The 15007-nt window shown below is 42.9% G+C and overlaps 1 protein-coding gene across 2 annotated transcripts in view; it reads right to left on the reverse strand.

The window, feature by feature from the left end:
- The window catches only part of pmela (premelanosome protein a), a 28466-nt gene continuing 13459 nt past the window's right edge, over positions 1-15007 (reverse strand). The window contains exons 6-12 of one of the 2 annotated variants that reach the window (XM_078534508.1): positions 12615-13046; positions 8858-9601; positions 8334-8489; positions 7095-7200; positions 6363-6568; positions 2223-2310; positions 1-224 (exon numbers count right to left, since the gene is read on the reverse strand). In XM_078534508.1, coding sequence (XP_078390634.1) covers positions 62-224; positions 2223-2310; positions 6363-6568; positions 7095-7200; positions 8334-8489; positions 8858-9601; positions 12615-13046 — 1895 coding nt within the window. In that variant the 3' untranslated portion in view covers positions 1-61. Of the gene's footprint in view, positions 225-2222; positions 2317-6362; positions 6569-7094; positions 7201-8333; positions 8490-8857; positions 9602-12614; positions 13047-15007 lie in introns of both variants that reach the window. The other variant, XM_078534507.1, reaches the window with a different exon arrangement.

The following is a 15007-nucleotide window of genomic DNA, read 5'->3' on the forward strand; positions in this document are numbered from 1 at the left end:
TTAGGGTTGGTTACATTTTATTAGTAACATGAATCCACTTTCATAATCCATGTGAAATGTCTCAGACGACACACCCATGCAGCAGAGGGCTGTTCTCGCTGACTTTACTCCGTTGACAACTGAACATATTTCTTAGGAAAATGTTCACAGCAGCCCTGTCTGAGATCCACTCAGAATGAATACTCGAAGGGTCCTGCTGCAGTGGAGCATATTCCTTGTACTTCCTGTTGAATAAGAGACAGTTAGTAAAATGGTTTTAAAGAGAAAGCACCTTCCTCCTCTAATTTGCAATTGTGCAGGAACAGGACAATTTGAACAGACCCTAAAAGTAAATGCTACCTCATCCTCAACTAATAGGAAATTGTCAGTGAGCAAGATTAAGAATACTTAATAGGTCTGTATACAGTACATGATTTAGTTCAAAACTAGAAAATAGGGTTACGAGTGTGAAACATTGTCTATTCAGCCACCTATGTTGATATTCAAACTAACTTGCTCATTTTCATCTCCAGATGAAGTGTGTCCCAGAAAATGTGATTCCCCAGAAATGTTCTTAAAAAACCCTCAACATTTAATTTTCTTAACCCTCCCTCCCGCTCCTTTCCTCTAAAATGTACCAGATTTTGAATGTCAACCAGCTGCGTTTCATATCAACAGTCTTTGGGTTTCAAGGCCCCAAAATTTTGGTTATTTGAAATGAAATGGAAAGTTAGCGCAAGTCTTCAGATTGAGCACTGGGTATGTAACCTGCTTTTAAGGTCACATTGTAATTACCTTTATCCATAGTGACAATGGAAAGTTATGCATGTTGGATCCCCAGTCTAAAGGATTCTGGACTTGAGGCCTCTGCCCTGACCACTTTTGCTGGTTAGGAGGTATGCAATTTGAGCCAGGTGACTTGTCCTTCATATTTCTTCACCTATCCACTATTTTGCCACCTTCTCTGGAGTTATAAGCAAAATCCCTAATTCTCCATAAGGGAATCCTTACTTTTGTTGGGCCACTAGGATGTCACCAATCAATCATTCTCTTGGGAGCATGCCACAACTATGGACAGGATTTTACTTTTGTCGGGCAGGCACAGCGGGCGGGCCCAGGACCGGCCGGGAAAATTGACCCCTGACCGCGAATTCACTCTGGCTAGCCAATTAACGGCCAGCCAGTGTGAAGCACACGCTGCAACGCCCATTGCTGCTGGGGTGGGGGCAGCAGGAGGTCGAGAGCGGAAGTCTCCGCATGTGCGCAGGAGTGTGTGCTGAAAGCTCCCTGAGGGCACAGAGCTGCCTCAGGGAGCTGAAGAATTGGAGAAACAAAAATCAAGATTTAAAAGATGATATAAACATGTCCCCACATGTGACAAGAGGGTCATGTTTGAAGTGAAATTTAAGAAATTTTTCCCACTTTTTTATTTGCTGTTGGAAACCTCATCCCGCCCATGGATGAGGTTTTGTAAAAAAATGCAAAGTCCTCCTGGCCTATTCACCTGCCCGTCAACCAAACGGTTGAGTGGGCAGTGAAAAATATAAATTAATGCATTTTTCACATTTCTAGGCCTCTTAATTGTTGGCGGACTCTCGCGCCCGCCCGCCGACTGTAGATCGCGAGAGTGCGCAATGATGTCGGGACGCTCGCCAGATCAAGTCAGGCACGCACCCGCCCGACGAAAGTAAAATCCTGCCCCATGTGTGGTTGACCCACCAAAACCGAAGTGCTCCTGTATTTTGCAGGAAAGGTCTATGATGTGGTGAATGCCTTGCAATGCCCACCAGTCGTGAAAGTCTTTGAACAAATGAGTGGATGATACATGTTTGCACTTGATGGCCAGCCCCCAGGAGAGAATCTTGGACACGAATCAGCATAATCATGCTTCTTTTTTGAGGAGACCTGATGTGAAGTAGTTCGAATTAGGCCATATTTAACTATTCATTTAGAAAACAAACTATAAAGTTGCTGAACCTTTGAGTTTTTACACTCCATTTGGTTCTCATGATATAAGTTTCAAAATAGATTACACCACTGTTGTACTGCTGCTCTAGCCTATAGACTCATTTGATTTCAATTCTGGACATTTTTTTCCCTCATCTGTGAGCTTCCTATAGAGATCTTATAAATAGTACTGCTTCTGGGTTCAGAAGTCCATAGGAAAAGCCAAATACCTTCCAAAAAGCAAGTCATCCCTGAATTGGATCCTCTCTTTTATTATGATAGCCGCACACACTAACCTGTAGGTAATGGCTACAGCTCCAATGATACTTGCAATGAGCAACACCCCAACAAGTACCAATGCTTCAGTTGTACTAGGTGTCCCACCTGCAGCTGAGAGAAAAGCCTCATTAATCACTCAAAATTACAGTCATTTAGTTCATTCAGATGCAAGGTCAGTGAAGAGGTAGCAGAACTTGAGTTATTTGGTTGCATAAATCTCAAATCCCAGTTAATAGTTAATTAAATTTTTCATATGTTATGGATGGAGTAGAAAAAATGTACACAACATGTGCAACAGCATGTTTTTTTTATCCATTCACAGGATATGGGCTTCGCTGGCTGGGCCACCATTTATTGCCCATCCCTAACTGCCCTTGAGAAGGTGGTGGTGAGCTGCCTTCTTGAACTGTTGCAGTCCATGTGGTGTAGGTACACCCACAGTGCTGTTAGGGAGGGAGTTCCAGGATTTTGATCCAGCGACAGTGAAAGAACAGCGATATATTTCCAAGTCAGGATGGTGAGTGACTTGGAGGGGAACTTCCAGGTGGTGGTGTTCCCATGTGTCTGCTGCCCTTGTCCTTCTAGGTGCTAGCGGTCGTGGGTTTGGGCGGCGCTGTCGAAGGAGCCTTGGTGAGTTGCTGCAATGCATCTTGTAGTTGGTACACACTGCTGCCACTGTGCGTCAGTGGTGGAGGGAGTGAATGTTTGTGGATGGGGTGCCAATCAAGCGGGCTGCTTTGTCCTGGATGGTGTCAAGCTTCTTGAGTGTTGTGGGAGCTGCATTCATCCAAGCAAGTGGGGAGTATTCCATTACACTCCTGACTTGTGCCTTGTAGATGGTGGACAGGCTTTGGGGAGTCAGGAGGTGAGTTACTCGTCACAGGATTCCTAGCCTCTGACCTGCTCTTGCAGCCACAGTATTTATATGGCTAGTCCAGTTCAGCTTCTGGTCAATGGTAACTCCCACGATGTTGATAGTAGGGGGTTCAGTGATGGTAATGCCATTGAACATCATGGGGTGATGGTTGGATTCTCTCTTGTTGGAGATGTTCATTGCCTGACACTTGTGTGGCGCGAATGTTACTTGCCACTTGTCAGCCCAAGTCTGGATATTGTCCAGGTCTTGCTGCATTTGGACATGGACTGCTTCAGTATCTGAGGAGTTACGAATGGTGCTGAACATTGTGCAATCATCAGCGAACATCCCCACTTCTGACCTTATGATGGAAGGAAGGTCATTGATGAAGCAGCTGAAGATGGTTGGGCCGAGGACACTAACCCTGAGGAACTCTTGCAATGACGTCCTGGAGCTGAGATGACTGACCTCCAACAACTACACCATCTTCCTTTGTGCTAGGTATGACTCCAACCAGCGGAGAGTTTTCCCCCCGATTCCCATTGACTCCAGTTTTGCTAGGGGTCCTTAATGCCAAACTTGTCAAATGCTGCCTTGATGTCAAGGGCAGTCACTCTCACCTCACCTCAGGAGTTCAGTTCTTTTGTCCATGTTTAAACCAAGGCTGTAATGAGGTCAGGAGCTGAGTGGCCCTGGCGGAACCGAAACTGGGCGTCAGTGAGCAGGTTATTGCTAAGCAAGTGCCACTTGATAGCACTGTGGATGACCCCTTCCATTACTTTACTGATGTTCGAGAGTAGACTGATGGGGCGGCAATTACCTGGGTTGGATTTGTCCTGCTTTTTGTGTACAGGACATACCTGGGAAATTTTCCACATAGCTGGGTAGATGCCAGTGTTGTAGCTGTACTATGGGCACGGCAAGTTCTGGAGCACAAGTCTTCAGTACTATTGCCAGAGTATTGTCGGGGCCTATAGCCTTTGCAGTATCCAGTGCCTTCAGCCGTTTCTCGATATCACATGGAGTGAATCGAATTCACTGAAGACTGGCATTTGTGATGCTGGGGACTTCCAGTGGAGGCCAAGATGGATCATCCACTCGGCACTTCTGGCTGAAGATTGTAGCAAATGCTTCAGCCTTGTCTTTTGCACTGATGAGCTGGGCTCCTCCATCATTGAGGATGGAGATATTTGTGGAGCCTCCTCCTCAATTGAGTTGTTTAATTGTCCACCGCCATTCACGACTGGATGTGGCAGGACTGCAGAGTTTAGATCTGATCCGTTGGCTGTGGGATTGCTTAGCTCTGTCTATCACTTGCTGCTTATGCTGTTTGACACGCAAGTAGTCCTGTGTTATAGTTTCACCAGGTTGACACTTCATTTTTAGGTATGCCTGGTGCTGCTCCTGGCATGCCCTCCTGCACTCTTCATTGAACCAGGGTTGATCCCCTGGCTTGATGGTAATGGTAGAGTGAGGGATATGCTGGGTCGTGAGGTTACAGATTGTGTTCGAGTACAATTCTGCTGCTGCTGATGGCTCACAGCGCCTTATGGATGCTCAGTCTTGAGTTGCTAGATCTGTTTGAAATCTACCCCATTTAGCACGGTGGTAGGGCCACACAACACGATGGAGGGTATCCACAATGTGAAGGCGGGACTTGGTCTCCACAACGACTGTGCGGTGGTCACTCCTACCGATACTGTCATGGACAGATGCATCTGCAACAGGCAGGTTGGTGAGGATGAGGTCAAGTATGTTTTTCCCTCTTGTTGATTCCCTCACCACCTGCCACAGACCCAGTCTAGCAGCTATGTCCTTTAGGACTCAGCCAAATCAGTCAGTAGTGTTGCTACCAAGCTACTCTTGGTGATGGACATTGAAGTCCCCCACCCAGAGTACATTCTGTGCCCTTGCCCTCAGTGCTTCCTCCAAGTGGTGTTCAACATGAAGGAGCACTGATTCATCAGCTGAGGAAGGGTGGTATATGGTAACCAACAGGAGGTTTCCTTGCCTATGTTTGACCTGATGCCATGAGACTTCATGGGGTCCGGAGTCAATGTTGAGGACTCCCAGGGCAACTCCCTCCCGACTGTATCACTGTGCTGGGCCTGTCCTGCTGGTGGGACAGGACATGATGATGATGGTGTCTGGGACATTATCTGTAAGATACGATTCCGTGAGGATGACTACATCAGGCTGTTGCTTGACTAGTCTGTGGGACAGCTCTCCCAATTTTGGCACTAGCCCCCAGATGTTAGTAAGGAAGACTTTGCAGGATCGACATTGCTGAGATTGCCCTTGTCGTTTCTGGCACCTGGGTTAATGCCAGGTGGTCCGTCTGGTTTCATTCCTTTTTTGGTGCTTTGTAATAACTGAGTACCTTGCTAGGCCATTTCAGAGGGAATTTTAAGAGTCAACCATATTGCTAGGCTAGGCTAGGTAAGGATGACAGATTTTCTTCCCTAAAGGACACTAGTGAACCAGATGGGTTTTTACAACGATTCCATAGTCGTCGTTAGACTTTTAGTTCCAGATTTTTATTGAATTCAAATTCCACCATCTGCCTTGGTGAGATTCGAACCCAGGTCCTCAGAGTATTACCCTGGGTCTCTGGATTTCTAGTCCAGCGACAATTACGCCATCGCCTCCCCTTAGTGAAAGCCTATGATTAGACATGTCGGCCTACATGACTAGTTTCTCAATTTTAGAGTTTGAAATTACAGTACAACTCACATCTGTGCACTCTGTTTCAATTATTGCCCAGCCCCTGGCCCTTCCTCCTTCAGGTACCAATCCCTAAGTGGGCATTGGTGACTTTGACTTCCTTTGGATTGGTCCACAACAATGCTTGGCAAAGTACTGCAGTGGTTTGCCATTGTCTTTTACAGTATGGCTGACCAGGAAACTCTCCTGCTCTTACACATATTAGAGGATTTTACAGGGCTGATAATCAACCTATTTGGCCATATTATGCACATACCTTCCATGACCATCATGTCCTGAAGTGGGACTTGAACCCAGAGCATCCGGCCTTGAGGTAGGGACACTATCACTGTGCCACAGGACCTCCCTCCTTTGACCCCACTTCACCTGATGACTACACTTGGTCTTCACTCCATGATATTAATAGTGCAAACCCAGTAACTTCTCATCTAGCTATGTTGACCATCCACACACTGGAGCAAATAAAAATGCACTCCCAACTCTATTAGTCATGTTCAAGGTAGACTGCACTATCTATTAATATGCCCAAGGGCTTCATTATATTCACTCACTTTGTTACAGAGCTTGACAGACTTACTTGGGTTCACATCAACACGGGCACTAGCAACAGCCAAGCTGACTGCATTTGTCATAGAGACATTTACGCAGTAAGTTCCAGAGGAGTTGAAGAATTGGCGAAGGATAAGCTGACATTCATCAACAGGCAGCACTTCACTGCAGTCAGTTTGCTGAGGATTTATGCAGTCTGCATCCAAGACAACAGTGCAAATTTCACTTGGGAAGCTGGAAAAGAAATAACAGCTATTAAAATTGTACCTCCTCATCGTGCACCTGTTGCTTCATTGTAAAACAATGGCACAACAAGAACAGATTTTGAAGGCAGCTGTCAGAATACCTCGAGTGGTCTGCTGAGAGTTGGATTGAGAAGGTCCAGCCTTCTCTGCGTGCAAGAGCTTGCGAAAATGCATTTTCCCCATCAAAGCCACACATGTCCTTGGTCAGAATGCAGGTGTAGAAGGAATGCAGTTGAGATCTATCATTATGCCCAAATGCAAAAATGGAAATTCTAATATGACAAGAACCATACTACTGGCATTTCAAATTGGACAGGTTGTTGGTGGCAGAAATACAGTTAAGACCAATTTTCTTGCCAACTGCACCTTTTAAACATTTTAATTCAACAAATACAAAGCTGGAATATATATCACACTTTAAAGCTCATTGTCCCCACAGCCAGTTAATAGGCTAGTCTAGAGTCTTTCAGTTTGCGTTAAATAAGAATCATAATCAGAACTCTTATACACCATACCTTCCCTGACAGGTCACCGTGAAATCCACAGCATTTTGCTGCATCTCTGCCACAGAACCTGGCACCACATTCGATATTTGCACTATTTCCACACTTTCAATGCCCTCTGAAAGAAAGAAAAAGCAAGGCAAACCAGTAAGCCAATAATAGCCTATCTCAGCAGCCTTTCCAATCAGATTCCTGGAATACAACACTGATTGATTTGCCTGGTAGCAGAGAGGTCAACAATCCAATTAATCTTAGTTATAGTGATAGGTTTGAGTGCAAGGGCCACCCAACAAAACCAGTAGGCATTAGGGAAATGGCACAAATGTAGGTTTGGGGAACTTGTCCAATGAATAAATCTATTATACAAATGTAATGTAAATATCAGTATAATCATGACATTATCAATCCCTTATTGACATGATCCATTGATAGCTCTTTTATTGTTTGCAGCCATTAGGGCTGATCTGTAGTTTGAACCTTCCATACAATTGTACGTTAGAATGGGATCCAGAAGGCACAAACACAATTTATTCATTGCTGTTTGATATAGTGAGTGTATTTCACTGCTTACTTTAATACAAAAGCTTTGTAGCCAAACGCATGGCAATTACTTAATGCCACTTTTTAAAAAAACTGAAGTGACATTGCTGCTTGTTACTATGCAGAGTTCAGAGTTTTATTGCTCTAAAAGCTGTCTATGTTTGCTCAGACAAAGCATTTCTGCACCTTTTGCTACTCTGTGGGAATTAGATGGACAGCTAGCTATCAAATCAAAAAATTCTACCAATAAAGCCAGATAGTCATAGGTAGTCCGATGGCTCAGTGCAGTGATGTACCAAAACACCACCAGTGCAAAAAGATATGGGTATGACAAATGCAAAATACTGCGGATACTGGAAATCTGAAGTAAAAACAGTGAATGCTGGAAGTACTCAGCAGGTCAGGTGGCCTTTGTGAAGAGAGAAACAGAGTTAACATTTCAGGTGGATGACCTTTATTTAATTATGGGTATGCCCCTGCAACTCCTTCATGGGACCTTCCCAATTGTAACCAGTTTGTTGTGAAGTAAACAGACAGGTGCCATCCCATAAGGAGTGTGAATGAGAATGCTTCCCTGAGCAGTTTCAGTACCCCTCAAAGCAATAGAGCACTTCACTTTCTTTAGAATTTATCAGCTGACAACCTTGGAATAGTTTTGGATAACACAATATCTACTTGTTAGTGGAGATACTATTTGAAGATCTTACTCACGGACAATATTGATGGTGGTACTGAAGGTGCCATAGCGGTAGATAAGGCAATTATCTGCTGGATCTTCAAGAGCCTGTCGCTTCACCAGCATCAGTCCTTCATTTGTGCCCAGAACAGTTGTCTCACTCTCTGGAATCAACATTGTGGCAGATACAGCTGTAGATTTAGTTAAAGAGCAGCTGATAAACCAATGACATGGCCATTACACTCATACATATACATGTTGTGATCAATTTGCTGAAGGTTCTAGAGAATTTCAAGAGCACAAAACAACACTGCAAGTATTTTCATTGTATTTAAGAAGGAAATCCAAAGTTCCAAGAATTTAAAATCTCCAATTTTCCAATTTCCAATTGTACCACGGTATACAATTGGTCTACACAAAAGCAAACATAATTTCAACAAATTTGTTGCACGGGTTTAGGTCAGTGGAACGTGAGATGCAGATTTATACAAAACTGCATTGCAGATTTTCCAAGCAATTAAATAAAATCTCCAAAAATAATAGCAAACGGAAGACTTACCGGTTGATTGTTCTGAGACAGCGATTGCTGCATTTATAGCTTCATCAGAGGCAGGGGTTGCCGCAGTTATAGCTTGTTCTGAGACAATGTTTGCCGCATTTATAGCTTCATCAGAGGCAGGGGTTGCCGCAGTTATAGCTTGTTCTGAGACAGTGTTTGCCGCATTTATAGCTTCATCAGAGGCAGGGGTTGCCGCAGTTATAGCTTGTTCTGAGACAGTGTTTGCCGCATTTATAGCTTCATCAGAGGCAGGGGTTGCTGAATCTATAGTGTCATTGGAGGCAGGGGTTGCTGCATTTATAGCGTCATCAGAGGCAGGGGTTGCCGCAGTTATAGCTTGTTCTGAGACAGTGTTTGCCGCATTTATAGCTTCATCAGAGGCAGGGGTTGCCGCAGTTATAGCTTGTTCTGAGACAGTGTTTGCCGCATTTATAGCTTCATCAGAGGCAGGGGTTGCTGAATCTATAGCGTCATCGGAGGCAGGGGTTGCTGCATTTATAGCGTCATCAGAGGCAGGGGTTGCCGCAGTTATAGCTTGTTCTGAGACAGCAATTGTGGCATTTATTGCATCATCGGAGGCAGGGGTTACAGGACTGATGGTGGAAGAAGGAACTGGAATAGGGTCTCCTGTGGAAGTGGGGATTATGATTGGCTGCTGCTCAGAAGGTGGTACTGGGGAATCAGACACTGGAGTAGATACAGCTACAGGTTCAACTGTTGGTGGCTGAGAAGGAGCTGTATTTCCTATGAAAAAAATTAAGATGTAGTTCTAAAGTCCATATTCTTTGTCAGATGTACTAGACAGAAATCAAGTTAATTTGAAAGTCAATACTTGAGTATTCAACAAATGTACATTAACTTGCTAATATTCTATATTCAATCCCTTTTAAAACTGACTAAACTCCCAGTAGTGATATGGGGAGCAAACAATTGAATAAGGAAAGCTGTTATTGTCCATGTTGGGTATGGAACAGAGTTTTTCACATGTGAGATAATGTCTTGCATTGTTTAATAGTTCAGCTGCTTTTTTATTCATTCACAGAATGTGGGTATCACTAGCAAGGCTAGCATTTATTGCCCATCCCTAATGGCCCTTAACTGTGTGGCTTGTTAGGCCATTTCTGAGGACAATTAAGAGCCAACCACATTGCTGTAAGTCTGAAGTCACATGTAGGCCAGACCAGGTAAGGTCAGCAGATTTCCTTCCTGAAAAGGACATGAATGAACCAAATAGGTTTTTACAACAATCAAGTAGTTTCATGGTCACCATTACGGGTACATTACCTCAAATCCAGCAACCTCTGGATTGAGGCCGTGTCGGACTTCAGATATTGCCATATTTTGGGTCGGGCAGTTCAGGCTGTTGGCAATTCAGGTCGGGTGGGATTAAGGGTCGCTTGGAGCGCAGGTAAGAGTGGCGCGCAAAGCCAATAATTAGTCTGAAGCCACACCAGGCCAATGCAGTGCCTAGCCAAATTGTCCAGGTAAGTTATTTTTTCAAAAGCTTGCTCAATTAAAATTGATGCATGGGACATTATAAAACTGTCTGGTTTTCAGACAACCAAATTTGAGACACTGTACCTGTACTATTACTAGCTTTTTAATTCCAGATTTATTTAATTAACTAAATTTAAATTCCTCAGCTGCTGTGGTGGGATTTGAACTCCTGCCTCTGGATCATTAGTCTAGGTCTTTGGATTATTAGTCTAGTCACATAACTATTATGCTAGTGTTCCCAGTCGACGTGTTGTTGGGAAATAATTACATCAGTTTTAAACTACATCCCATATAATTATAGTGATATTTTAAACACATGTATAACTTTTCTTTCATTTGTAACGTATGATCCCTAATTCACTGCTCCAATATGCTACAGTACACGTTTTAGTCACACCTACTAGTACTAGTGGTCAAACTGAAAAATGATAATGCTGAGTTCAAATCTGGACAAAAGACTGCAGTGGCTTGAAAGAAGACTGTTTGCAATCAACCATTCTATTGTCAGTACATCCAATACCAGCAATGTTTTATATTGCCAATAAAACATTACCCTGAGGTTTGTAAGTTATAACCATTTGGGAAGTGCAGTAGAAAAGCGGAGAGGATATTTATCTGTTGTGGTACAAGAAAAGATGGCTAATGAGTACAAGTACCTTAAATATACAAGTACCCCAGATGTTGAATAACCACAAAGTTACCAGTTACTTATGCTCCCCAACCAAGCTACCAAATGAACACTGAGCTAAAGTTATCCATTTACTTTTATTTGGGAAGAGAAAGAAAACAAAGACAGCCAGACAAATTTTGACAAACCACATTCAAATTGTGCTTCCAACTGTCCAACTGTTTATTTGCAATCATTGCGAAGTCATGTTTATTAGAGTGCTTTTCTTGCCATCAAAAAAAGCTGAATATGGGGGAAACTCAACAAAAACAGCTTGACTGGAACAGCATCCAGTTTGGCTACATCAGATTACAACCTTTAGCCAGCCAAAAAGATGGCTAGATTTATTTAGAACCCTGAAACATGTCACCACTGCTGAGAGACAAATCTACTCTCTCAAGCAAACCTGTTGCACAAAAGTTTGACCTTATTGTTTGTAGGCAGAACTAAGATCATGATCATAAGAAATAGGTGCAGGAGTAGGCCATTCAAGCCTGCCCCACCATTCAATAAGATCATGGCTGATCTGATTGTGGCCTTCACTTTTCTGCCTGTCCCCCATAATCCTTAACTCCCTTGTTGATCAAAAATCTGTCTAACTCAGTCTTGAATATATTCAATGACCCAGCCTCCACTGCTCTCTGGGGTACAGAATTCCACAGACTAATGACCCTCAGAGAGAGGAAATTCCTTCTGACGTAGTGACGATGCTAGTTTTGGAGATAAGTAAAGATAATGCTTCAAAATCCCAACAGATAAATTCCCTACATCTTCTCCATCACCAGGACCATTTACTACTTCCACATCTGTTACATCACCTATGTCTGCCCTGGTCTCAGCTCATCTGCTGCTAAAACCTTCATTTATACCATGGTTACCTCTAGACTCAACTATTTCTAATTCTTTCCTGGCAGGTCTGCAACCCTCCGTAAACTTGTGATCACCCAGTCTTCTGCTGCTCATGTCCTAACTCACACCAAGTCTCGTTGACCCATCACCCCTGTGCTCGCTGATTTACATTGGCTCCAAGTCTGGCAACCTCGATTTTAAAATGCTCATTCTTGTTTTCAAATCCAGGGCCTCACCCCTCCCTATCTCTGTGACCTCTTCCAGTCCTACAACTCTCCAAAATTTATGCACTCCTCCAATTCTGGCCTCTTGTGCATACCCAATTCTCAACCCTTTAGCATTGACACTGGTGCCAACAGCTACATGAGCCCAAAGCAGTAGGATTCCTTCTCTAAACCCCTCCGTCTCTCTGTCTTCCTGCAAGATGCTCCGTAAAACCTGCCTCTTTGACCATATTTTTGTCATCTGGCCTAATATCTCCTTATGTGGCTCAGTGTCAATTTTTGTTTGATAACACTTGTTTGAAGCACCTTGGGACATTTTATGACATTGAGGGTGCTGTACAAATACAAGTTTTTGTTCATACTTTGCCATTAGAAGAATCTGAATCTAGACCTTTTAGAGCCAACATAATGGTTTTCCAGATTACTGTTGCCTTTTCTCAGCTGCAAAAGGCAAATGTGAAAACTAAAAGTGAACTATGAACCATTTCAGCTTCTATCCGAGTGTTTATTATCCTCCTACCTGTAGTTACCTCCCGTACAGTAGGTTCGCTATTTACTGAGGAAACAATCAGATCAGGGGTCACAACAGAGGATCCTGTGATAGGTGGAGGTGATGTGGGGTCAGAAGCTACAGTTGAGATCATTGGACTTGAATTCTCAATAGTTGGATTGGCTGTGCTGCACACAGTTGATGGGATGGCAGCCTGTAGGATTACATGTGGTTTGAATGCTCCTGTTGAGAGGTAGGTGTGTGTCACTGTATGGACCCGGGAAATTAGGGTACCACTTCCATCTCCAAAATTCCAGGAGAAGCTGACATCGGCATCTTTTAAATATAGGCTAGGGTCGTGGAGTTTAATTCCAAATAGGATGGCCCGGTTCTGTATGAAACTGTTGTCAGCATCATTGAGATCACTAATCTGCGAAATCTCAGCAGAGAATAGAATCTGGTCTGCATGGAGAAAGAAAATCATATTAGTGCAGGATTCAACACAGAAGTTAAAAATTTAATATCAAACAGTCAGGTTAAAAGGCACAAGAATGTCTAGTTTCCAAGCCATAAAAACTCACATTGATAGAAACCATTCTGTCAGATGTTGTAGATCAATTTACTTGCGAACTTCATTAAAAGTTTTTACATGAAAACCATACTTTTAAACCAAACCCACATTGACTCAGACTTTACTGGACACTAAGAACAATTATAATCCTAGGAACATAACAATGGTACTCCTTCACCTCTGGATAACATAAGGTCAGTGGGGGGGGATGGGAAAAGGGGATCTTATTTCATCATCCCCAACCCTGAGTGAAGTACAAGTTATGTACATAGGTCCCAAAAGAAAGGTGATTCTTTGTGAAGAATCCACATATCAGTGTCAAGGGACATAATACTTAGGGATCAAGTATATGATTAAGAACTGGATTTGGTGTACTTTCCGGATGGAAACATAAAGGCTGATTTTCCACTACCAGTGCAATGAAGTCTTTTTGCAGAATTGCTGGATTAACCAGCTTAACAGTGAATTGACAGCTCCCACTTTTCCATTTCAGTTTGTTTGAATAATTATTCATAACTGACAATGTAGCTTTGACCTTGTGCAGGGAGCAAGTCTAATTTGGGAAACTGAAAATCTGGCCGGCGGATGCAAACAAGGATGCGCACATTTAACGGTAAGTAGCTGCATATGGGGACAAATATTTGTTTCAGCTTCAGAGTGGATTTTAGATATTGGTTAGCCTCGTCCAAGATTGGAGATGGGGAGGGAGTATTAGCAAAGTGGTTGGCATAAATTAAATGAAAGGAGGCAGAATCCTACAGGCTTCTAGCTTGTATAACAGTCATCTTATAACTGGTTTGCATTGTGTTCAACTTATAAATCTACCAGGACTGTCTGCCTAGCATTTCCTAAAGGAAACAGTTTAAAGGTCAAAGTGGGATCTTGGGCATATATATGTTTCAGAACTGCCTGCTCCTAATGCAGCTTAGCACATCAGGCCATGGGACAGAGTTGAATACTCCACAAATAGCCAAACTCAAATAAAAATTACCTTGTGTCACAAACATTGGTCCAAGTGTGACACCACAGATAGGATAGGAACCAGACTGGAGATGTTTTTATTGTTCTGAAACAAGGACTTTGAGTTTAAGTAAATTATTATATTCTAATGCTGTGTTTGCTCTTGCTTCTAATTTTCTTTCCTAACTTCCTAGTTTGAATCAACTGGTTGGCCAGAATATTAATTGTCATTCAGGCAGCAGGAGAATAGGAGGTATCTCATATCATTTTTATTTCCAGTGAGTTTATCAGCAGTATAAGCGCTCTTTTGTTTATTCTGAGCACACAGTATCAAAAACCTTGCACACAAGGCCAGGCTTCAGTTGACCTTTGTGTGAAAAAGTTCTGATGGAGAGTCATACGGACTCGAAACGTTAACTCTGTCTTCCTCTCCACAGATGCTGTCAGACCTCCGGAGTTTTTCCAGCAATTTTTGTTTTTGTGTGTGAAAAAGTGCTTCCTGATTTCACTCCTGAATAGCTTGGCTCTAATTATAAAATTATACCCTCTCATTCTTGATTTCTCCACCAGAGGAAATAGTTTCTTTGTGTCTGCCCTGTTGAATTCCTTTGTAATTTTAATGACCTCAATTAGATCACCCCTAAACCTTTTAAACTCAAGGTCTGTCCTCATAATTTAACCTGCCTTTAAGGCCTGGTATTATTCTGTTGAATCTATAAGTCATTAATATGTATGGTGAAAACTTGAGACACCAGTACAGATCCTTGGTGAACATTACTTGTCACATCCCACCATGTCCCTTTGTGCCTCCTACTCTCTGTCTCCTACCTTGCAACCAATTGTTTCACCTGTTTCACACAGTTACTAGCAATTCTGTGCACATTTATTTTTG

The sequence above is a fragment of the Cetorhinus maximus genome, chromosome X (genome assembly GCF_964194155.1).
Source record: "Cetorhinus maximus chromosome X, sCetMax3.hap1.1, whole genome shotgun sequence".
In the NCBI taxonomy this organism is placed as follows: Eukaryota; Metazoa; Chordata; class Chondrichthyes; order Lamniformes; family Cetorhinidae; genus Cetorhinus; species Cetorhinus maximus.